This window comes from Mirounga angustirostris, unplaced genomic scaffold, assembly GCF_029215605.1.
Source record: "Mirounga angustirostris isolate CCGP_5_RB_7025 unplaced genomic scaffold, mMirAng1.0.hap1 SCAF_10, whole genome shotgun sequence".
Classification (NCBI taxonomy): Eukaryota; Metazoa; Chordata; class Mammalia; order Carnivora; family Phocidae; genus Mirounga; species Mirounga angustirostris.
In genome coordinates this window covers 40,011,353-40,035,455 of record NW_026991718.1, presented here as the reverse complement: position 1 = coordinate 40,035,455, position 24,103 = coordinate 40,011,353, and the positions used below count along the sequence as shown (strand labels likewise).

At 37.1% G+C, this 24,103-nt stretch overlaps 1 protein-coding gene across 1 annotated transcript in view; it reads left to right on the top strand.

Annotated features, from left to right (window-relative positions):
* The window catches only part of DNAH6 (dynein axonemal heavy chain 6), a 244,028-nt gene that overhangs the window by 59,721 nt on the left and 160,204 nt on the right, over positions 1–24,103 (top strand). Inside the window, exons 7-17 of the mRNA XM_045884660.3 lie at positions 2,952–3,086; positions 3,173–3,293; positions 4,711–4,828; positions 6,821–6,989; positions 9,214–9,330; positions 10,846–11,046; positions 13,196–13,316; positions 16,595–16,746; positions 17,593–17,745; positions 19,243–19,494; positions 22,665–22,793. Of these exons, the coding sequence (XP_045740616.1) occupies positions 2,952–3,086; positions 3,173–3,293; positions 4,711–4,828; positions 6,821–6,989; positions 9,214–9,330; positions 10,846–11,046; positions 13,196–13,316; positions 16,595–16,746; positions 17,593–17,745; positions 19,243–19,494; positions 22,665–22,793 (1,668 nt within the window). The remainder of the gene's footprint in view (positions 1–2,951; positions 3,087–3,172; positions 3,294–4,710; positions 4,829–6,820; positions 6,990–9,213; positions 9,331–10,845; positions 11,047–13,195; positions 13,317–16,594; positions 16,747–17,592; positions 17,746–19,242; positions 19,495–22,664; positions 22,794–24,103) is intronic.

Here is a 24,103-nt window from a genome sequence, read left to right as displayed (position 1 = left end):
TTCCAACCAAAGATGCTGTGCCTCAGCATGGCCCTGATTTTTCTTACAGCTCTTCCGCACTTATCTTCCAAAGGCTCTAGTCTCTGAGTTTCCCTAGGGCTTTCTGACCCAGTGACCAACCCCCAGATTAATAACAATGATTTTCTACCTCTGAAAGTATTAACACTCATTTCAATGCAACTGGCAGAAACTCAATTTCGATGAGCTTCAGCAACAACAAACAAAAGCTCATATAATAAGGAAGTTCAAGGGATGAACATACCTTTATGCCTGGCTGAATTCAGAAGCTCAAATAATATCATCTTTATTTTTTCCTCTTTCTCTTCATCTTCCAGCTCTGTATTTCCCTGTTTCATTCTCGCTTGGGCTCTTCCATGAGCACCACCTGCCCGACGTAGTTACAGCTGGCTCTTGGAGTGAGAAGAGCCCCTCTTGCGGGAGATGCTGGAGAGAACACTGATAGACTCAGCTTGGTCACGTGTTCAGTCCTGAGCCAATCCTTGCACAGTCAGGTGTACTCTGATAAGCCAGGCCTGGGTTTGTGCCTATTCCTTATTCCTGTGATGGGGAAAGGGAGGGGTCAGCCTTATCAAAACCACATGGTAATGGGGTTCCCAAAAGAAAGAGGGATTCTAACCCCGGAAGAATTGGAGGTAGGTCTGAGGTAGGTCTGTCCAGGGCAGACAAAAATGATAGCTTCTCAGTCTACATATTGAAACCCACCCTCAAAGTGACAAGTTCTTCTTCCTGTTACAGTCCTGCTAACAACTTAAAATAATATGTAATCCTTATCACCTTCAACAAGTACTATGGATTTAGCAGCCTGAGAATGAACCTGAGATTCTGTCTGAAATTTACTAAAACACCCGCAGTCTCTCTTGTGCTCATAGCTGCTCTCACAACAGTCCTGTATGCGGACAGCCAGATGATATTTAAGTTAAGCCAAAGTAATTTCTTAGATTACATATTTTTTCTTCCAAAAAATTTCCACTGTCAAACTCCTCTCACATTTTGGCAGACTATCAATATCAGTTTTGCTTTCCACCTTGATCCTTGCACTTTGTCCCTGTACTGAATAGAACTTATATTTTTGGTTCAAGGGCTTTCTCCAGAGTACCCTGGACTTCCTTGCTTTCCCTGTCCCATTTTGATCGCATTCTCCTCTCTACTCCCATACTCATGTTAATTTATGTAGTATCTTACTTATTTCAATTCATAGACTTAGTTTCTAAACTTTTGCTTCTTCTTTTATCATGCAAATTCTTCCATGAGCTAAACCTTAAGGGCTATCTGACTTCCTAGATGTTTTTTCACGAAACCCATCATTTAGAACTCTACTAATTATAACTTCCCTTTATTTATACTTCGAATAAATAAAGCACTATTTCATGTTGGTCTGAATAACTGTTGTCTGTCCTGTTTTGGAATCACATAGAAAAGAGTCCAATAGCTTGGTGTATATAACATATAAATCAGAATCACATACAAATAAATCATTAACTTTTTAAATATGACTGCTACTCGTTTGATTAGATTACAAGTGAGGGTGAATGATAGTGGAACATTGTTAGAACATGTGTCTTAGAAGCCAACAGCCTAGAACTCTGACCCATGATTGTGGCACAGAGAAAGATTAAGTTAATATTATGTAACATAATTTTACAAACACTTCCACTCATTATTCTAGCCCACAAATAAATAGGTTCTTTTTTTTTTTAAGATTTATTTATTCATTTGAGAGAGAGCGAGTGGGGGGTGGGCAAAGGGAGAGAATTTCAAGCAGACACCCCAATGAGTGCAGAGTCTAACTCAGGGCCCAATCCCAGGACCCTGAGATCATGACCTGAGCCGAAATCAAGAGTCAGGGGCTTAACCAACTGAGCCACTCAGGTGCCCCATAAATATGTTCTTAATGGTGACTGAATTTTCTTTTTCAGCAACTTTTCACCTCTGAAAATTTAAATTTAAAAAATTTTACTTTAAAAATTTTTAAATTCAAAGTGGTTTTGTCCTATGTCATAGCCTCTTAGGTCAGTAGATGGGCCCCTCATTACCAGGGTGACTGGACATTGTAAAGTCCTTAAGATAACACGATGAGTCTCTTAGCCATTCATCAAACATAGTGAAATTTAAGACATTGCCCAGTCCTCCATTACATGCCTGCAATTTCATAGCTAAAAGACACATACTCAAAATGAAAAGAAAGGAATTCAAACAAATTAAATCTGATAATTCAAAGAATGCTTTTATGGATAAAGAAGATCTATATATATAGATAGATATAGATAGATACTTTTATGAACAAAGAAGTATATATATTTATATATATATATACACACACACAAACACATAATGGAATATTACTTAGCCATCAGAAAGGATGAATACTTACCATTTACATCACCATGGATAGAATTGGAGGGTATTATGCTGAGCAAAATAAGTCCATCAGAGAAAGACAATTATAGTTTCACTCATGTGAAATGTAAGAAACAGAGGATCATAGGGGAAAGGAGGGAAAACTGAATGGGAAGTAATCAGAGAGGGAGACAAACCATGAGAGACTCTTAACTATAGGAAACAAACTAAGTGTTGCTGAAGGGGAGGGGAGGATGGGGTAACTGGGTGATGGGCATTAAAAAGGGCACATGATGTGATGAGCACTGGGTGTTGTATGCAAGTGAGGAATTATTGAACTCTACATCTGAAACTAATGATGTACTGTATGTTGGCTACTTGAATTTAAATAAAAACAAACAAAAGAAAGACAAAGAATGCTTTTAGAAAAAGTTTCAGATGTGTTCCTGTTTAATGTATGCACTTTGGAGTTATAGCTACAGTTAACACATAGAGCTATTTATTTTCCTTAATAACCATTCTTGCTTTCCAAATATTTTTATTCTTTCAAAAGACGGGGCTTTCTTTAATGACAGATTTTTATTTTCATGCAGTATTTGCGACCAGCTCTTCTTAAAATAAATGAACTATGCTATCACTTGAGTTTTATGGGACTTTGTCATATTGAAAAATGTCATACCTACACCCTGCAAGAATTTAAAGTTGCACAAGTCATATGGTTAGAAGAGGTAAGGAATTTTGTCTATAGTTTCAAGATTTTTTTTCATTGTTGCTAGTTTGCTATTACTAATTATACATATTCATCAATGTCTAGGTGACAGAGCGCCTAGAAGAATTTCGAAATGAGGCAAAAAATGTGGTCAGGAAGGCTTGTCGAATTGCTCTTCGTGCCGCAGGATTTATTCCTGATGACTGTCTACATAAACCTACTGAGGGTATGAAGGGGAAAATACTTCAATAGATCAGAAGTCATGGCTTTCTAAAAAATTAACTCTTTTTCTACTTTTCTTAAGTTTAAATATTTTTTCAGTTTTTCTAAGTGTCTACTTGATATGTTATAAATTCAGTATATATTGTAGAGGGGGGAAAACACAGTAAATACTGCATCTTCCTTGCATCACCACTGCTTATATATAATATTTTAAACTGGTTACAGAACCTTTATTTCATAAGCATTTTATAGAGGAATCAGGGCCTCTTTGCTTAAAGGTATGTCCAACCTACCAGTACGGACAATAGGTTTGTTAAAATTAAGCAACTGGGTGGATCTCAGGTTGGCCCCAGGTGACAAGAACTGTAAAAGAATAACTAAAATTCAGGTGGAAAAGGAGTGTAGAGGTGTTCCTGGGAAAGAGGTAGCATGGTATAGAGATCAAATCTGAGTAAGGGGAATATTAATGAACTGTCTGCAGTCTTTTGTTGAGTTGAAATCCTTTGATGTGGAATTCTTTTGGATAACTGGGCTGTTTTCTAGAGTTTGAAATATCTCATTTGGTTAATGATAAATTGCTTGACAAAATGCTTGGTTACATTTTGTTGGTTTTTAATTTTACTTACCTTTTTTTCCATTTTAATGCCAATGTAGTTAACATACAGTGTTACATTAGTTTCAGGTGTACAATATAGCGATTCAACAATTCTATGCATTACTCAGTGCTTATTATGATAAGTGTACTCTTAATCCCCTTCACCTATTTCCCCCATTCCTCCACTCATCTCTCCTGGTAACCATCTGTTTGTTTTCTATAGTTAATGTTTTTTGGTCTTTTTCCCCCTTTGTTCATTTGTTTTGTTTCTTAGATTCCACATGTGAGTGAAATGATATTTGTATTTCTTTGATTTATTTCACTTAGCATCATCAGGGAAATGCAAATCAAAACCACAATGAGATTATTACCTCATACCTGCCAGAATGGTTAGAATAAAAAACTCAAGATACAAGTGTAGGCAAGGATGTGGAGAAAAAGGAACCCTTGTGCACTGTTGGTGGGAATGCAAACTGGTGCAGCCGCTGTGACAAACAGTATGGAGGCGCCTCAAAAAATTAAAACTAGAAAAATCCTATATCCAGTAATTGAACTACTGGATATTTACCCAAAGAATGCGAAAACACTAATTCAAAGAGGTACATGCACCCCTATGTTTATAGCAGCATTATTTACAATAGCCAAATTATGGAAGCAGCCCAAGTGTCCATCGATAGATAAATTAATAAAGAAGATGTAGTATGCGTATATACAATGGAATACTGTTCAGCCATAAAAAAGAATTTTACTCTTCTTTTAATCCATATTGAAAGAAATGGAATTTTTACCCAAGAATTCTTGACATTGTGTCTTCTATTGTTCTTAGATTATTATAAAATGCAAGACGTCGGAGGTCTCATTGAGTTGCCTGCTTACGGAGACTCTGACAAAATGACATACACAGAGCAGGCCAGCAAAAGGCATCACTGCCTGAGGCTAACGTGGTAAATGATTATTCTCTTTTTCAAGAAAAATTAGAGCATCCAGGCTTCTCAAGTTTCATTAAAAATTAAAGCCTTCATCAAAGGATTCACTAATAATGATGAGAGATTTGGGGAATATGGTAACCTGAATGCAGGCCCAGAAGCTCACGCATCCAACTGCCACCCAACAGAGCAGCCACTGGGAGTCAGGCTGGTGGAGAGTGGAAGGCATGCCCAAGGCCGAGTGCTCCCCTTTGGTCTCTAAAGCTTTGTTTCCCTCTAGCCCAGCTTAGAGCAAGCATGGAGCAGGCTGTGGTGAGAAGTCAGGTACAGAGAGAGTTGTGGGCCTCCTCCAGTGAACCTGGAGAGCCCACTACCTCGGTGTGGTCACTAAAGAATGACAGAGGGGCACCTGGGTGGCTCAGTCGTTAAGTGTCTGCCTTCGGCTCAGGTCATGATCCCAGGGTCCTGGGATCGAGCCCCGCATCGGGCTCCCTGCTTGGCGGGAGGCCTGCTTCTCCCTCTCCCACTCCCCCTGCTTGTGTTCCCTCTCTCGCTGTATCTCTCTCTGTCAAATAAAAAAAAAATTTTTTTAAATCTAAAAAGAATGACAGATAGCCAAGCATTGCCACACAAAACTCCACCCTCTCCCTAAGGTGGGTTTGGCACATGGGAGACCAGGGTGGAAAGCCTTCCTTCCAGAGCCTCACCTGGGTCTTGACATTGTTCTAGAGTTTGGATTTCCCACCATTCTAAAACCTCATCATTACAAATAACTTGCAAACGAAATCACCAGACATTATCTGAAAAATTTTGTGTGGCACGATAGAACACTGTTATTGTTCCTCAGTGCCCACTAACTTAGTCCAACTTTGACAGCTGTATATTTAATAAATCTTAACTGCATACTGGTTTATATATGAAATAATATGATAAAAATGGCTGGGTCACAACAGAGGTCAATGGAGCAATCCCTGAGGCCACCGTCAGAGTACAGGTCACAGAGGCCCCTTGGCCTTTATTCAGAATAAATAAACATTTATTCTAAATACCCAAGTAAGGAAACATAAAATCTGCATCTCTGGGTTAGCAGTTGCTATCAAACAGCATTTATGCAAGAGCAAAGATTTCACACCTTTACCATTAGAATGTGAGTTACAGCTGTTGTATATTTTCTGATTTCTTCTTTAAAGCATCTTTTTAAAAAAATTTTTATTGTTATGTTAATCACCATACATTACATCATTAGTTTTTGATGTAGTGTTCCATGATTCATTGTTTGTGCATAATACCCAGTGCTCCATGCAGAACGTGCCCTCCTCAATACCCATCACCAGGCTAACCCATCCTCCCACCCCCCTCCCCTCTAGAACCCTCAGTTTGTTTTTCAGAGTCCATTGTCTCTCATGGTTCGTCTACCCCTCCGATTTCCCCCGCTTCATTCTTCCCCTCCTGCTATCTTCTTCTTCTTTTTTTTTCTTAACATATATTGCATTATTTGTTTCAGAGGTACAGATCTGAGATTCAACAGTCTTGCACAATTCACAGCACTCACCATAGCACATACCCTCCCCAATGTCTATCACCCAGCCACCCCATCCCTCCCACCAGCCCCCCACTCCAGCAACCCTCAGTTTGTTTCATGAGATTAAGAATTCCTCATATCAGTGAGGTCATAAAGAATCTTATGGCCCTTTTGGCTAGATGATCTGGGTGCATTTTCCATACCAGCTATATTGCTCATTAAATATACTTTTGGATAGTTAGAACACCCAGCTAAATTGATGCTATATATTTGAATATATTTGTGTTTTAAAATGAAGAATGTCCAAGAATAACTCTTTTGGACAGTAAGTCTCTGTTATTATAACATAAATGGAAATTCAAAGAGAAATTATGATATTTTAAATTTTGAATATTTGGTTTAGTGTCACTTTCAAAAATATTTGGTTTAGTGTCACTTTCATAGTAGTGAATATAGAAAACTGAAGCTGTATTTTTTTTCTTTTCAAGCTTTATCCGTCTAAATGACTATCTAATTGAGAACACAATGCACATCCTAACAGTAAATTCTGTTAACTCTCTTTTGAATTATCTTACTGACAAGCTAAAACGAACACCTTCAGCAGATGTCATTCAGAAATGGATTACTGAAGAGAAGCCTGAAGTCACTGAGAAAAAGGTATATTCAGACAAAAATTAAGAAAATTCGTAGGTCAGCATTTATTGAGGCATACTTACTATGTCCTATGAATTATACTGTTTTCTATGTACTTGAAAAGTAGCAGAAATGCTTAGATTTCACAGGACAATCAGAGCTTACCATATGCACTTGAAATGGCAGAATGAAAATCACCATATCACCAAATACCTAATAATACAGGCAAGCTAGTGCTAGATGTTGCTGTCTGTCTCATAGGAATTTGCTAAAGGCTATTCATGTGTACACTGGACAAATATTTCTTAAGTACCTACTATGTACCAACCCCTGTGCTGGTTGTTGGGTTTATAGTGATGAAAAGCATAGATAGGATTCCTGCCCCCAAGAAGCTTATGGTTTGGGGGTCATCATGGGCATGAACTGGCAGAGAAAAGCAGGGAAGGTGGTATAAATGAAAGATAAACAATGGTTTAGGGGTGAGAAGAAGCAAATCATGGAAGCAAACCTTTGTGCTTTGAGTGGATAACCTCTTGGGAGGATGTTGATCTTAGAGACACAGAGCAATTTGAGACATTTGAGATGAAGTACTACAAATCTTTGCATTCTAGCATAGCTAAGAGAGAAATCATATCATTTCATATCCATGTTTCCCAATAAGCTTCCCCTAGCTCCATTCTATCTAATACTTCATGCCAGATACCTAAAAACATAGCAAAACATGCATACCTGGTTTCATCGAGCTTCCTACCTGCACCTTTCAACTGCCTCCCCAGGAAACCCAGCTATGAAGTTTCAAGGCTGCATGCTCTTTGCCATAGTTTCCCTTTTCTCCAAAAGTTGAATTTTAGTTGCATACTCCTTTTGATTACTTTCTCTCCTCCCCTAGTCTCAATTCCTCCTTTTTCTGAGTACTATTATATTTTGAAAGTAACATTTATTTTCTAATTATAAAAGTAATATATGTTAAGTGAAGAAAATTGGAAGAACACAGAAATATACAAAGAAAAGGATCCTCTGCTATCCAAAGATAACTATTCCCAGGTGAAAGAAGGTACCATACTTACTGCTTTAACACATTCTTTTTCCACTTAGCAATGTATTGTGAAAAATCTCCAAAGGCAATATGTATTTTTCCATATAATATTCTCACATAGAAATATAACAGCTGTACATCTGCTAAATAATTTTCTATCGTTGATCACTTTCTCATACTGCAAATAAGCAAAGACATCTTTGTTTCTTATTATTCCAAATAAGCAAAGAACATCCTTGTCCATACATTTTTCACACATCTATGATTTTTTCCCCTTAGAAGAAATTCCTAGATATGGAATTTTTGGGTCAGAAATGTGCTTTTGATACTGATGCATTAACTTCCCAAAAAGTTTTGTGTCAATTTACAACCTTTCTAGCAATGTTTGAGAATGAACCACATGCACACTAGATATTATCATTCATTTTCATTGTGGTCAGTCTGATGGTTGTAAAGTAGTACATCACTGCTTTTAACTGTTATATTCCTTTAATTGTCACCCCAGTGCAGGGATAAGAACATAGGTTGGTGGTCAGAAAGACCTGGATTTGAGTGCTGGCCTGGCATTTAATAACCAGTGGGTCCTGAATGAAATGTCTTACCTTCTCCAGATCCTATTTTTCTCATGGGGGTAATAATGATATCTGCTTCATATGGTTGATGTGGGTACATGAATACTTAGCACTGCCTGGCACACAGTAAATAATAAATGTTGTTACTGAGTAAACTATCTTGAGTATAAGAACAAGAAGGAGATTGATCACTTGTATCATCCTTTTAGGAAATGTCAGATTATGAGCTTTGCCCATTTTTCCATTTAAGTACATACGTATTTTAGTATATATCTATTTATATATCAATTGTTATATTAGTATACATTTCTACTGAGTATATCAAATATATTTCTATTTAAATATTATCAATCTCCTATATTCTATATACACTACTGATATATTTTTCCAGCTTGTTGTTTGCCTTTCCATTTTGTTGATAGCATTTTCATAAGGAGAGAAGTTTTACACTATTGTGTAGTCTTTTAATGTTTGCCTTTATTTTTTAATTTCTGTGGTAATATTTGTTGAAAGACAAGCCAACATTATGAAATCAACTAATTGTATATGCTTCAGTTTACATGCTTCTTGTAATACAGGCATCTTTTATCTTATACCCGGTTCTTACATCTTTATCACACTGCAAATGTGTTCATTTCAGGGGACCTCTGTGGTGGAAAAGCAGGAAGAAGATGAGTCTCTCATCCCCATGTTTCTCACAGAACTGATTTTGACAGTCCAATCATTACTATTTGAGCCTTCTTTGGAAGACTTTCTGGTGTGTGTTCCTTCTTATAGCATCCACCTATAAGTACCTTTTTGGGAAATGAAGCAACTGTTTTACTGTCAAGTGATTGGCGGGTTTGCTGTTGTCCCTCCTTCAAAATGATCAGAAGGAAAAGAGAAAGTACTGTTCTGTGCACAGCATTACATCTACATAAAAGCTGTCTAAAAGTTTAGCACCTTTTCTTTAACTTGAGACAGATTGGGAGCTTGTAGGGTACACCATCTAGAGAACATATGCTGTACAAAATTTAGAATTGACTATAGTAAGTACAATTTTTGAAATCTTTTTAGGTATGCTGCATCTGTGAAAATATTTTAATTATCTATTGCTGTGTAACAAATTACCACAAATGTGGCAGCTTAAAACAACAACCATGTGCTATCTCACAGTTTCTGTGGGTCAGAAGTCTGGGCACTGCTTAGCTTATCCTCTGTTTCAAAGCTTCCCCAGGCAGTCATTCAGGTATTGGCTGTGATGAGGTCTCCTTAGAGGTTTGACTAGAAAAGGATCCACTTCTAAGTTCCCTCAAGTTGTTGTATAGGTTTAAGTATAGGACTGAAGTTCCTGTTTTCTTGAGGGATGTCGGCAGGGGACCACCCTTAGATCCTAGAAACCACCTGTAGTTCCTTGCCATGTGGCCAACTCTATAATCAGTTTACAGTATGGATGTTTGCTTCTTGAAGACCAGTTAGAAAATCTCCTTTGGGAAGGGCACAATCCCTCTTTTAAGGGTTTTCACTTGATTCGGTCAGGCATACCGAGGGTATACCTTTTTGATTAACTCAGAGTCAACTGATTTGGGACCTTAATTATATCTGCAAAATTCCTTTAACTTTCTATATAATGTAACCTAATCATGGGAGTGGCATCCCATCATATTCACAGGCCCTCCCTCCCTCCATATTCAAGAGGAAGGGATTGTACAAGGTATGTACACCAGAGGGAGGGAATCTTGGGGGACATCTTAGAATTCTGTCCTCTTCATTTGTGTACATGTATAGATTAGTAAACCAGTCAGAGTCTATATTTCCTGGTATACTGTAGCACAAAAGCACTAGTAATCAGGATCTCTAGATTCTAGTCTTGCCCTTACAGTTAATGGGTTATTTGACCTTGGGGAAACCACTTACCACTCTAAGGTTCAATTTATGCATCTGTAAGATGAGAAGGCAGATGAGTGTTAAGGTTCCTTCCAAATCAGTAGTCTATGATTCTGTAATTTATCAGATAGGTTATTTTAGGATATTTATAAGGACAAGTGGACTGCTGAGTTCCCTCTGGTTGGGGACTTACTCAGAAGCTTCCATGCAGAGGCAGTGGGCTCTTGAATGTCCCTTCGCGGCCAGAAAACTCATGTTCTTCACATGATTTGTATGAACTCAGAATCAACACAGTATTTGTTATGGTTGAATGAATTATTTATTTTAGCATTTCAAAAAATTCAAGCTTATTCATAAATATAATCATATATGTTTACATTTATGTTTATGTTTTTCTGTCTAACAGGATGGTATTTCTGGCGCAATTAATCACTTTCAAAACACTGTGCTATCAGTTCCTAACCTTGTACCTGATACATATTTCGATGCTTTTACCAGACCTTACATTAACAACAAACTTGAAGAAAAAACCTGTGGATCTGGGCCAAGCCTATCAGCAGTATTTGATGATGATAAGAATTTTCACACAATTATCCTTCAAATAAAGGTACATTTACTTTTACTATTTTATAATATTCTCAATCTTTAATATTCTCAATTGAGTAATAAAGTTTCATCCTTTCTTTAAACTGAATGCTACTTAATTTCTAAATGGTAAAGTGATTTCTTTTTTAAAGTCCTAGTAGATCAGAACACTGACTACAGAAAAGGATTTAGAAGTGCAAGTTATCTGAGATGGCATCATTCCCTCACTCCCAGGGGAGAAGATAAGATTAAGAAGAAAGAAGAGCCATTATTTAAACTTGGGGTGGTGTAGGGGAAATGAAGCAACTGGTGAAAACTTAAGGTCTTACAAGACTAAAGGGAACCAAAAAACCAAAGTACACACAACTTTTTCCCCACAGCCAAAAAATTAAATAATCTGCTCATTGCTACACTGATGGAACAGACTACCCTTGTATTATAAATCTCATAAATCACTTCAGATCCATAAGCTGAGGAAATGAAGATATATTAAATTCATGCAAAACCACTATAAGGAGAAAACAGAAAGCAAAGATTAAAAGACCTCATGAATATTCCTTCCTTTCCCTCCCAAAAAACCTTGAAACAAAAGGTACACAACCAACTAGAGTAAATATCCTCAAACAAGCATTTGAATATGTGTAAAATCACATTGAATCAAAATTCAAAATTAAAAATAGAAATGGGAAATTAACGTTCATCTCTGAAATGAAGATGAAATTACATTGTGACCAAGGGAGAATAAACTCAAATGGAAATTTAATAATTACTATAGGAGAATGATAGGAAAAATGAGAACAGAAGAAAGACAGAAAAACAACCAAGAGAATGAAAATAAGCTAGAGATGGACAAGTAAAAGGGTCAGAGAGAAAATAATTGGAATAGGAGATGGTCAAAGAAGAAATAACATACATTTAATTGGCATCTCTGAAGGAGAAAAAACAAAACATAGGGTAGAACATTTATAACTAGTCCAAGAAAAGAAACCCTAAATCTATATATTGAAAGGGCCTACAGAGTACCTTGGAATTGACCCAGAACAATCAATTCTGACCTACAGCCTCTTAAAACTATTAGCTTTTAAAGCTAAAGAAAAATTCCTCCAGGTCTCAGAGCACAAAGATCAAATAACTTACGAAGTAAGAGAATTAGACCAGCATCAGACTTCTCAAAAACAATGTGTAAAGCAAGACAATAATGAAATAGCATTTCTTAATGAAACTCTAGGGAAGAAAGTGTGAATCAAAAATTTTTATCTATTCAAGATAGTCTTTCAGGTATTGAGGCCATAGAAGCATTTCCCTGAGACAAATTGGACAAATTGACCATAAAAATAAATACTGATTATAAAAGTATCATAAACTCTTGAATAAAATGAAAGCATATTAGTCCATATTGTGAATGAAGGAATGAATTGAATGAAAAGGGAAAGCTTTTCCTTACAGCAGAATGTCAACTAATAAATGTAGAAGGAAAATGTAAAGACAAATCACCCCAATGGCTATCATAGAAATAGGAAGTTGGAAGAAATTGGAGCTAAGAATCTCCAATGCATACTAAAATGAGAATGCAAAAGTATAATGAGAAACAGGATTTTTGTCTCAAAGTATTTCTACATAAGCTATTTATTGATTTCAGGGGGAAAGTAGTAAGTGATGAAGCCTGACAGGCACCAGATTAACCAACATGTTAACATCATGGGTAATGGGACAAATTGACATTATGTGCTTTCCATCATGGTGCACTGAGAACATACATCATTTCTGTGGTATTAGTACCAAAAATGTATAACTGAATCTAAGTGTTGGAAGTTATAAAACATATACATACACACACACACAAATGAGATACTCTTCAAAAATGTAAAGGTCATGAAAGACAAGGATTGAGGAATTAAGATTTAAAAAATTATTAGTATGCTTCCTTTTAATTATAAGGAACAGTTCTTCAAAAGTCAGATTTGAAGATTTTTTTTTTTTAATTTTGTAAGAGAATCCATTAACTGCCCTTTGACATCAAGGATGGTATCTTCCCTCACTTGTGTATCCCTTGGTCAAAGCATAGTGTTGGACACAGAGAAGGCATTTGTGTTTGTTTGTTTAATTATATTGAATTGAATTCTGCTCAGAAAAAATATAATTTTACTTGTCTGTTTATTTATAACATTTAGGAAACCATACAGGCAGCATTTGAATCTGCCCAATTATATGCAGCTACATTTGAAAAGTTTCAGATATTCTTCAAGGAAAATGAAAGTCTTGACTTACAAGCTCTTAAACTTCAAGAACCTGGTAAGTTTTCCATTTGTCCTTACTAATTATTTTTGAGAGAGATGTCAAGGTTTATAGTATTGTAGGTTTCTGTTTGTTGGTGTGTAGTGACAGAAATTGTGGCCCAAAAGAGTCGGCCTGATAAAAGTCAAGAATTTATTCATTTCTGGGTTCTTTTATGTAGAATTACTCTCCACACCTCATGGTGTGATTTTGATCTTCTTAACTTTCCTAAAATTAGTTTTGTGACCTCGAATGTGATTTATCCTGGAGAATGTGGCATGTGCACTTGAGAAGAATGTATATTCTGCCATTGGAAAGAATGTTCTATATATGTCTGTTAAGTTCTTTTGTTCTAAAGTGTGATTCAATTCTGTTTCTTGTTGATTTTCTGTCTGGATGATCTATTCATTGCTGATAGTGGGGTATTAAAGTCCTCTATTATTCCTGTCTATTTCTCTCTTAAGATCTGTCAGTATTTGCTTAAAACATTTCAGTGCTCAGATATTGGGAGCATATATACTTATGATTGTTATATCTTCTTGATCTATTGACTCCTTTATCATTACATGATGGTCTTTGTCTCTCATTACGATTTTTGGCTTGAAGTCTATTTTGTTTGATATAAGAATGGGTACATCCACTTTCTTTTGGTTACTACTTGCTTGGCGTATCATCTTCCACCTCTTCAGTTTGAGTTGATGTTTGTTTTTGGAGTTGAGATGAGTCTTATGAAGCATATAGTTTGGGTCTTGTGTTTTAATCCAGCCAGCAACTCTGTGCCTTTTGATGGGTGAGTTCAATCCATTTACATTTAGGATGATCATTTATAATATGAAGACTTACTACTGCCACTTTATTTTTTATTTTCTGGTTGTTTTGTATCTCTCTCTTTGTTTGTGTTTCTGTTTACCTTCTTAGGTTGGTGGCTTTCTATGATGATTTGGTCAATTTCTCCCTCTTGTGTGTGTGTGTCTTTGCTCTAGATTTTTGTTTGGTGGTTATTGTGAGGTTTGTATAAAATGTCTCATAGATAAAATAGTCCTTTTTCTGCTGATAGTAACTTATCTTCATTTGCCTATATAAGTTCTTTTATTTTCCTCCTCCCCTTTTATATTTATGTTGCCACATTTTATCCCTTTATATGCTGTGAGTTTGTTACCAAAATATGTAGCTATAGCTATTTGTAATGCTTTTTTCCTTTAATCTTTGTGCTATAATTGTTTAACATCATATTCTAAAATAGAGTTACAATTTTGTGGTTCTGTTTATCACCTTACTCAAAGTTTTGTGTATTTTTATCTTTTCATTTCAGGTAGACAAGCTCTTTTCAACATTTGTTGTAAGGGAGGGCTAGTGGTGATGAACCCCCTTAACTTTTGTTTGTCTGGGAGTCTTTATTTCTCCTTTATATCTGAAGGATAGCTTTGCTAGATAGAGTATTCCTGGCTGACAATTTTTAATCTTTCAATACTTTAAATCCATCATTCTGTTCTCTCCCAGCCTGTAGAATTTCTGCTGAGAAATCTGCTCATAGTGTAGTGGAGGTTCCTTTGTAGGTTACTTTCTTTTTTTTTCCCTGGCCACCTTTAAGATTCTTTCTTTATCATTGGCTTTTGACAGCTTCATGATAATGTGTCTTGGAGAGAGTCTTTTTGCATTGATATAGTAAAATGATCTATTAGCTTCATGGACTTGTATGACTAGTTCTTTCCCCAGGTTTGGGAAGTTCACAGCTATTATTTCTTTAACCTCTCTACTTCCTTCTTCTCTTCTCCTTTTGGTGTACCCATTATTCTTGTGTTGGCTCTCACAATGGAGTCTAATAGCACTCATAGGGTTTCTTCACTTTTAAAAAATCTTAGGATTTTAGGAGGAGTTATCGCTCCCTTTCCACCTGAGTCATTTATAGATCTACTCTATTTCCAATTGCTTGGACCACTATTCTGAAGGATAATTACATGATACCATGAAAAAATACTCTGTGTTCAAATAAGTTTGGAAAATACTAGACCAAGCCACATTATACAGGTTTTTTTTACTGGAGGACGTCTCAGATTACTTGATATCCTCATTTTGTCAGTTCTCAAAAATATACACATCTAAACCTTCTGAAGTGAGTAGGATAGATAACTGTTGACCCTTTTGTGTATTATGAGGAAGCTGAAGCTAACTCAGAAAGATTGACTTAACCAAAGCTAAATATGGGTTAAAGACTTGAGCTTATGTTTTCTAACACTGTTCTTTATACTATGTCAAACTGACCCTTATATTCAGGAGAGGAGATGACATGAATAAAGACAAGAATCAACACCCTTTCCTTTTTGGGATGGTGGAGGAGGGCTATAGAAAGAGAATAGAGAGCAGTAAGGAAATCAATCTGTGGAGGAAGTACTTAGAAATAAAGTTAACTAATTTTTTTTAAGATTTGCTTATTTATTTTAGGGAGGGAGGGGCAGAGGGAGAGGGAGAGAGAGAGAGAGAGAATCTCCAGCAGACTCCATGCTGAGCACAGAGCCTGATGTGGGGCTCAATCTCATGACCCTGAGAGCATGACCTGATCAACCAACTGAGCCACCCAGGCACTCCAAAGTTAGCTAAATTTTTACAGGCCCAGAGGGTACAAGATTTTTAAAGACAGGCAGAATAGTTTAGTATTACATGTATATTATAAAGAGCTGTTTTTGACCAACAGTACGATACAATTGTATTCAAAGGTAATCAGGTCTCCACTGGTTCCAGGTAGATTGGAGAAGGGAGAAAATGAAAATAGGAAGATTATTAAAATGCAACTGCAGCATATGGCACATGCACATCGGCAAAGCCTTAGCCGTGATGTGGGAGCAGGATTGGCAGAGAGGTGTTGGGAAAAGGAATGAGATAACCAGCTATGCTTGATCTCTTGTGTTTTACACTTTTGTTATTAATATCCTCAGAATGCTTTATATGGAGGTGCCATGTGGGAGAACCCTTCCATGAAGCCCAACTCCAACCTGACTCTAAGATCCAGTCCATTCCAGACTAGATCCTCTAATACAATTACAAATTATTTTCATCTGCCATCTCTTAGTAGGAGCCAGAAAATGTATTTACATTATTGAATATTATTTTCTTTAGTACAAGAATAAAATATAAAGCATTATGAATTAACATTTTGAAGTTATTCAAGGTATTATACATCAGGAAAATAGCATTATAAATACATCTATAAATTTATTAATGCAATGATTTTTAATGTATTTCATAATGATCCTTTAAAATTTAATATATTTTATGCTTTATATGATAATTTTATGTAGATGTTGAGTTTTTTAGAGTACAACTGGAAAAATATCACAGACAGCACAAGGATGCAGTAGCTCTGAGACCTACCAGAAATGTAGGATTGCTGCTCGTTGATACAAAGCTGCTAAAAGAAAAACTAATTCCATCACCTTTGCGATGCTTGGAGGTAACTATAAACAAGGAAAAACTTTAATTATAGTCTCTATAATTATGTTACAATTTTTCTACTACAAATAGACTATCTTTATTTTGTAGTATTGCAAATATGTTAAAATTAACATAACCTACTGGGCATCCTTAATTCCTAAGAAAAGTCCCATGTTTGTTCTGTCCCAAGCATAGTCAGCTTTCAGTTGAGGGAAGGGAGGGGACTTGCAGGCCTCAGACTAGCCTCTTATTCCCATTTCGTTTTCCTTTGTTGGAGCATTTCAAGGCTTCCTGCCCAAGAGACACCACTATAACAGCTCAGTGTTCTAATGGGAATGTTTGTTGACTTAATGATACTGAGATCCAGTTTAGGACATCATTTCCTGCTCTGAAACTGTCCCTAAAGATCTGATTATATTTAAGTGAATGGTATTGCTGAGGACATTTGTATGGATCCTGCAATAACTTTCATGTCTTCTTTTGGAGCCAGAGTATACCTGTAATATTGTCAAATACCTCCAACGAGACAATGGTGTAAAGCAAGGTCTGGCAAACTATAGCCCACAGGGCAAATCCAGTTTGCCACCTGTGTTGTACATACAACCATGACAATTTGCTTTTGTATTACCTATGGTTGCTTTCTCACTACAAGGGCAGAGTTGAGTACTCATGACACAGACTGTGTCTGTCCTGCAAATCTAAAATAGTCACGATCCAGTCCTTACAGAAAACCTCTGCTGACCCCTACTGTAGGTTACAGAAGACAGAGCTGCTGATTTAACATTCAATTAGGATTCCTTTAAAATATTTAATGAAATGAAAATATTTAAATAGTTATGATTCACATTTTCTTTTTCTTTCCTAGGTGCTAAATTACATGCTTCCCCGTCAAAGCAAGAAAAAAGTGGATGCCATTATCTCTGAGGCACAAGATGCAGAGTATAAACTTGAGTTTGTTCCAACAACCACCATAGAATATGTTAACAGCTTAGTATTTCTTGATGAAATTCAGGAAAGGGTGAGTTGATTTTCATATAACTCAATATTCCAGTCCTTGTGGTAGATAAGGAAGACAAATAAGAGAAATTGAGGGACTGAAGGTCAATAAACAGCGGTCAAAATATCAGAAACACTTTCAGACAATGTAAGTGAACGCCCTACATCACAGCAATAATGAGAGCTAACATTGATCAAACTTTTACTGCTAATCAGGAATTATGCTAAGTTTTTTATGTATGTTATTACATTTTTAATCCTCACAAAAACTTAAGAAGTGTAGATAATTTTTTCTCATTCCCCAGATAAGGAAACAGGGACTGAAAAAAGTTATGTTGCCCAAGATCACAAAGTTTGTGGTGGAGCTCGACTTTGAGTCTCTGGCCACAAAGCCACTGCTCTCAGTCACAATTTCCTGCAATTCTTATTTGTGATCAGTGATCATGGAATTGTGATTCCCAAGTGAAGGGTTGGGAATCATTTCTCTCAAAGCCTCTGTGCAGGGCGCCTGGGTGGTTCAGTCAGTTAAGCAGCTGCCTTCAGCTCAGGTCATGATCCCAGGGTCCTGGGATCAAGTCCTGCATCAGGTTCACTGCTCAGTGGGGAGCCTGCTTCCCCCTCTGCCCGTCCCACCCCATCGTGATCTCTCTTGCTCTCAAATAAATAAATAAATAAAATCTTGAAAAAAATAAATAAAAGCCTCTGTGCAGTTCTCTTCTCGTGTCAAGGACATGCTTTGTTTCCACATGGAAGCAAATAGCCTCTGCCAACCCCTACAGTCTAACTCTTCCCATGTTCAGCGAGAGGGAGACTAAGCGGGGTTTGCCAGCTCCCAATTTTGTGCTGCTTTGTTCAACTTGTGGCCAGGGGTTTGGGTCAAGTTGTGTGAACATGGCTGTTCCCGCTCTAGCCACGTGGCAGAGTGGAAGAGGAGGGTTCCCCCCAAACTGGAGAGTCCCTTCCCAGAAAATTAGGAAAGGCACCATCCACTGAAGATAGGACATCAAAGTGAAGATGTTTAGTAGTCCGTTGAAGATAGTAGAAGTATTTATTAAAGGATAGTAGGGAACATGCAGCCAGAATCATGGCCCGTGCATACCTCAGGGGCTGCTCTGGGACAACCCCTGCTCAGCATGCATGCCTGCGAGCTCAGATAATTGCAGTGGAGCATTCTTCCAGCACATGTTGTCCCTGAAAACCAAATATTGGCACTGTTTAATGCTACTGGAGACCAAAAGAGAGAGAGAAGAGAACAATAAACATTTGTAAGAGTCATACTAACTGTGCTCAGCTCCGAACAACTTACCTCCTGGGCCTGATTACCTGTACCGTAGCAACGGCTGTCTTTATCAACCAGCAGGCTTTAGCCAGGGGGATTGTACCATTAAGCACACTCCTCCTGTCCTGGTTATGAATGTGAGATGTTCACAGTGCACAGTGACTGTCTCCTAGAAGACAACACTGAAAGGGAATAATCAGACTCTGATATATTTAACAAGCAACCAATGTTTCTATTTAGATCGAAAGCCTTGAAGATGAAGGCAATGTAGTGATTCAGATGTACAAGCTCATTGAACAGTATCAGGTCCCCACACCTCCGGAAGACTTCGCTGTTTTTGCTACTATGAAGCCATCCATTGTTGCAGTTCGGAACGCCATCGATAAATCCGTGGGTGACCGAGAAACAAGGATCAGGCAATTTTCTCAGCATTTGGGTAGAGACCTTGAAGACCTAACCAACGAAGTGAATGAAGTAAAGCTACAAGCACAAGTAAGCTAAAGCAGGATTTAAAAAAATAATAATCGGGGCGCCTGGGTGGCTCAGTTGGTTAAGCGACTGCCTTCGGCTCAGGTCATGATCCTGGAGTCCCGGGATCGAGTCCCACATCAGGCTCCCTGCTCAGCAGGGAGTCTGCTTCTCCCTCTGACCCTCCTCCCTCTCATGCTCTCTGTCTCTCATTCTCTCTCTCGCAAATAAATAAAATCTTAAAAAAAAAAAAATTAAAAAAATAATAATCTGTGTAAAACTGGACTATTATATTTTAATTAAGCTATTTTAGGATCATAGTTCATTTTAACCTGACTTAACTTCTATTTTTGTGGTTTTGTTCTAATCCATTAACAGTATCTTTGAGCTGCTATTAAAAACCAAACATGTTTCTGAACCTCTAAGTACTGAATAAATTCCAGACCATTGCAAGTAAAGCATATGTAATATTTCCTTTCTCCTGACTTGTATTTATTATTTTGAAATGAGTGCTTCTATAACTTTTTAACATATTTTGTAGCTATTGTCACAATTTTAAAATTTGCTTAGGTACATATTAGGAAATTCACATTTAGGAAGAAGAAGAATCTATCTACATTGATAAATGGTAATGAAGAATATTTGGTTAACTTTAATGTACCAATTTTGCTATACAAAAGATACAAGGGAAATTTTTTAAGAATTTAGAAGAGATAGCTGGGTGATTCTTAACAGAAGCAGCATACATGAAAATATAATTTTGCAAATAATACATTATATGTTAATAAAAGAAATATAATTTTGTAATGATCTACTATTTTATTATTAATATTAACTAAATCTGATCACAGAAGTATAAAAGCACATAAAATTATAATCAAATCAGAAAAAAATGGGAACATTTCAGTGTCCATCAACAGAGAATGAATAAAAGGTATTAGGGTACATTTGCTCAAAGGAATACAATGTAGACATTAAAGATTACAAAGTATGTTTATACATATTGACATGGAAACATAAAAGTAGCTAATATTTATTGTGTACTTACTATGTGTCAAGTACTGCTCTAAGGTCTTTGTATTTTTATTTTTATATTGAAATATTTTTGTATTTTTCACCCAGAAAAAAACTGAACATAACTATAATAACTTTACAACTTCATGAGTTATCAGAAATGAGCACACCCAAGTATCCATTACTCATGTTACTGGTACCTTTAGGATTCCCTTGAATCACTAGCCTTTTCTTCCTCCCCAAAGGAAGCCACTACCCTGAATTCTAATGCTATAAATCAGTTTTGCTTGTTTATGAACTTCAGTTATGAACTTCAGTTAAATAGAATCATACAGTATGTCCTTTATTTTAGTTTGTTATATTCCTGAGATTCACCCATGATGCTGTGAGTGAATGTAGTTTATCCATCTTTGTTGCCATGTAGTATTTCATTGTATGCCACAGTTAATTATTCCATGATTGATGGATATTGGATATTGGGGTTGTTTACAGTTTTTGACAAGGATGAATAATGCTTCTTGGAACATTCTTATATATGTTTGCACGTTTTAACTCATTTAATTCTCAGAACACCAATAAGGTTTTAGTATTCATATTTTATAGAGAAGAAAACAAAGGGACAGGGAGGTTAAGTAACGCAGGGTCACACACATAATAAATGGAGGAACCAGGATTCAAGCTTAGGCAGTCTGCTTCCAATGGTTGATAATCTGCTATTAACTGTATACATGTATGTGGATTGCTAGAGAGAGCAAAAGTGCTGGCAAGTGCATCATGTGTAATCGTGCATTGTAAAAAACATGATGCACACACACAGAAATGACAGCAGAGATTCTCTCCAGCAAGTGCTTCTTCCATAGAAGGTTTGGAATGAATTCATTATCACTCTTGAGCAAAAAACTGCAAACTTATTATTTCTATAAATGATACCATCTTGCTGTCAAGACCTCTACTCTTGATGATAGAGGGAGTTGGAGAAAAAAACCTCAGTGTGACAAGTGATGATAATGCAATTTATTTCAGTTTGAAATGTCTATTTCATTCTAGCTTGGTCTCTTTCTGATAGATTTTAATTCAATTCAAAATGCCTATTGGGCATTTCTTCACCCCTGCCACCATTATCTCCAGCGTCTTGCCCGTAAGTGGAAATGTGCATTTCCTCCTGGTGGATGGAGGGAGGGGGCATCCAGACCTCTTAGTGTCCTCTGGACCATAGGACTTCTAGTGCAGTTTGGCTGGGCTGGGCCTGGTGGTCCCAAGCAGCTGTTAGCTAAGGTCCTTCTTGATTCTTTGGGTACCGTGTTGGCCCCTCCTGCTGTAATCCATCATTTCTGCTATAGTCTACAGTCTCAAGTGATCTGTGGCCTCCTCATCCTGATCTTAGGCTCCTTCTAGTCCTCCAGTACTAGCTGTGGTTCCCATTGCCAGAATCAAGGCATATGAGAACTTCATGATCCACCAAGTGCCAACCCAAGCCATGAAGGCACCAGAGTGTAAACACAAGGCCCTTCTGCTAGACACTTCCCTTAGCTTTTTCTAGAACATGTTGCCATTTTGAATGCAGTACCATGCCAAATCAGAGATTATCCTCCCAAGCTATGGTTATAATAGTTCTCAGATTCTTCCAATTTCTCAGATTCTCCCAAACCTAGTTAGGTGTTCCTTCTTTGCTCCTAAACCTTTCCATTCCCATTCACTGGGTAGGGTTTCAACCTCAACAGGTCAGCCAGGAAAATTGATATCTGACCACTTATTCCTTATTTTCTCTCTTCCTACCTCTCAGAAATCAAAGGGCTTCCTATTTCCATGAATGTACAATAGGAATTTCCCTTATATCATGTGCTCTTCCTTGTCTTCCCTATTGCATGCTCCTCTCTTTACCTGAAGTCATGCTGGTTGAGGAAGTGTAGGGAATGAAAGTAGATGGGGGAAATATATTAGGTACTATTTAAAAACAATATTGTCCCCATGACACTTCTTTATTTATTTCTGTACTTTTTTTTACAAGGTACATCTATTGCTTTAAAATGCAAGAAAAGCAACCATTTTAACATTTTCTAAAAATCAGAGTGAAAAGAGAATTAGAAAAATATTTTTTGAAAATGTTTATGAATTCATTTAATTTAATGGTCAACATCAAAAGTAGGAATGACTAATCAAAAATTATCTTAATTTTACAGGATCCGCAGATTTTGGATATCACTGCTGACCAAGACAAAATAAAGCTCATGTTGAATGAGCTGCAGGTAGTTCTAGATGATCTTCAAAAACGTGCATTTCAGTATAAATCCTATCAGAAGAATTTTAAGGTAAGGACAGTTCTACACATCTGTTTTTAAAACATATGCATAGAAATGGCATTGATGCACAACCACCCTCAAGAATGTGGCTCTAACATTCAATGTTTGGACACCTATGTGCTAGTCATTGTACCAGAATGGTCTGAAATACAAATATGATGTGTTCTCTGCCTTTGAAGTGTTTAAAGATTAGTACACATGAGAGACAAAGTATCTTTCTTAATAAAAAAATAATGATGAATTATAGGTAAACCCTCAGACCAGGCACTGCACTTTCTTTGTTAAAATATGTATGTGGATTTTTTAACGTGGTCAATTAAAGCCCCTCTAGTCTTTCTTGAATAATATTCAAGCTTCTTTTACATTCTTGTGTGTGTTATGATTCCATGAATGTTGCCTGATTTGCCCTGGTTTGATGCGCCAATTTGGTGAAAGAAGAGAATTTGGCTAAGCCAGGGAATAGATGGATCCCAAAAAAGGGTAGGTTTCGAAGTCTCAAGAAAAATGAAGAGAAATGAGTAAGAGCTTTAAGTGCTCTGAACAGTTATTAAAGAGACCAAAAAGAAAAGAGAATAGGAAAGAAGAGATTCCTAGGGTCAAACCCAGGGAGCCACCAGCAATGAGAGGTATTGTTAGTCTCCCCAGCAGTCTTGGAGGAGTGTCTGGACCTCACGTGGGAATGTACCTATCTATTCCAGAGCCCCAGATGGATGGCCAGAAAGTTATATGAGGAGCTGTCCATTCCAGAGCCCAGGACTTGGTGGGGGCAATCTGCAAAATAATGAGTGTGACTCTAGACGATGTCACTGGTGCGGTACTTGAGATTTGTGCATTGGAGAACTAGGGTTCAAAGTTGTTCCCAGGTTGAGTTAACTGACCTACAAGATGGGACAGTATGCAGTGGGAAGTGAGGTATTGAGGAAACATGGCTTGATAAAAAGTTATAACTAACAGGGGGGCACATCTTGGGTCAGAAAGGATAGCACTGCTTGAGCCAGAGCCTGAAATAAAAGTATGTCCCCTTCTTTCCACACTCTGTATCCATTCTTGATTAATTCTTCTTTCATGATCACCTCAGGTCTACCCTTCCTTCTGCAGCTCTCAGTCACTTGGGGGATAGGAGTGAAGATCTAACTGGCCTAAGGAAATTACTTCTAATTCTTAATGAAGACAAGGTTAGATCCATAATGTCAGGGTGATGCTGATCTCATAAAATGACTTTGGAAGTATTCCCACCTCTTCAGTTTTGGGGGAAAAAGTCTGAGAAAGATTGGCATTAGTTCTTCTTTAAATGTTTGGTAGAATTCACCAGTAAAACC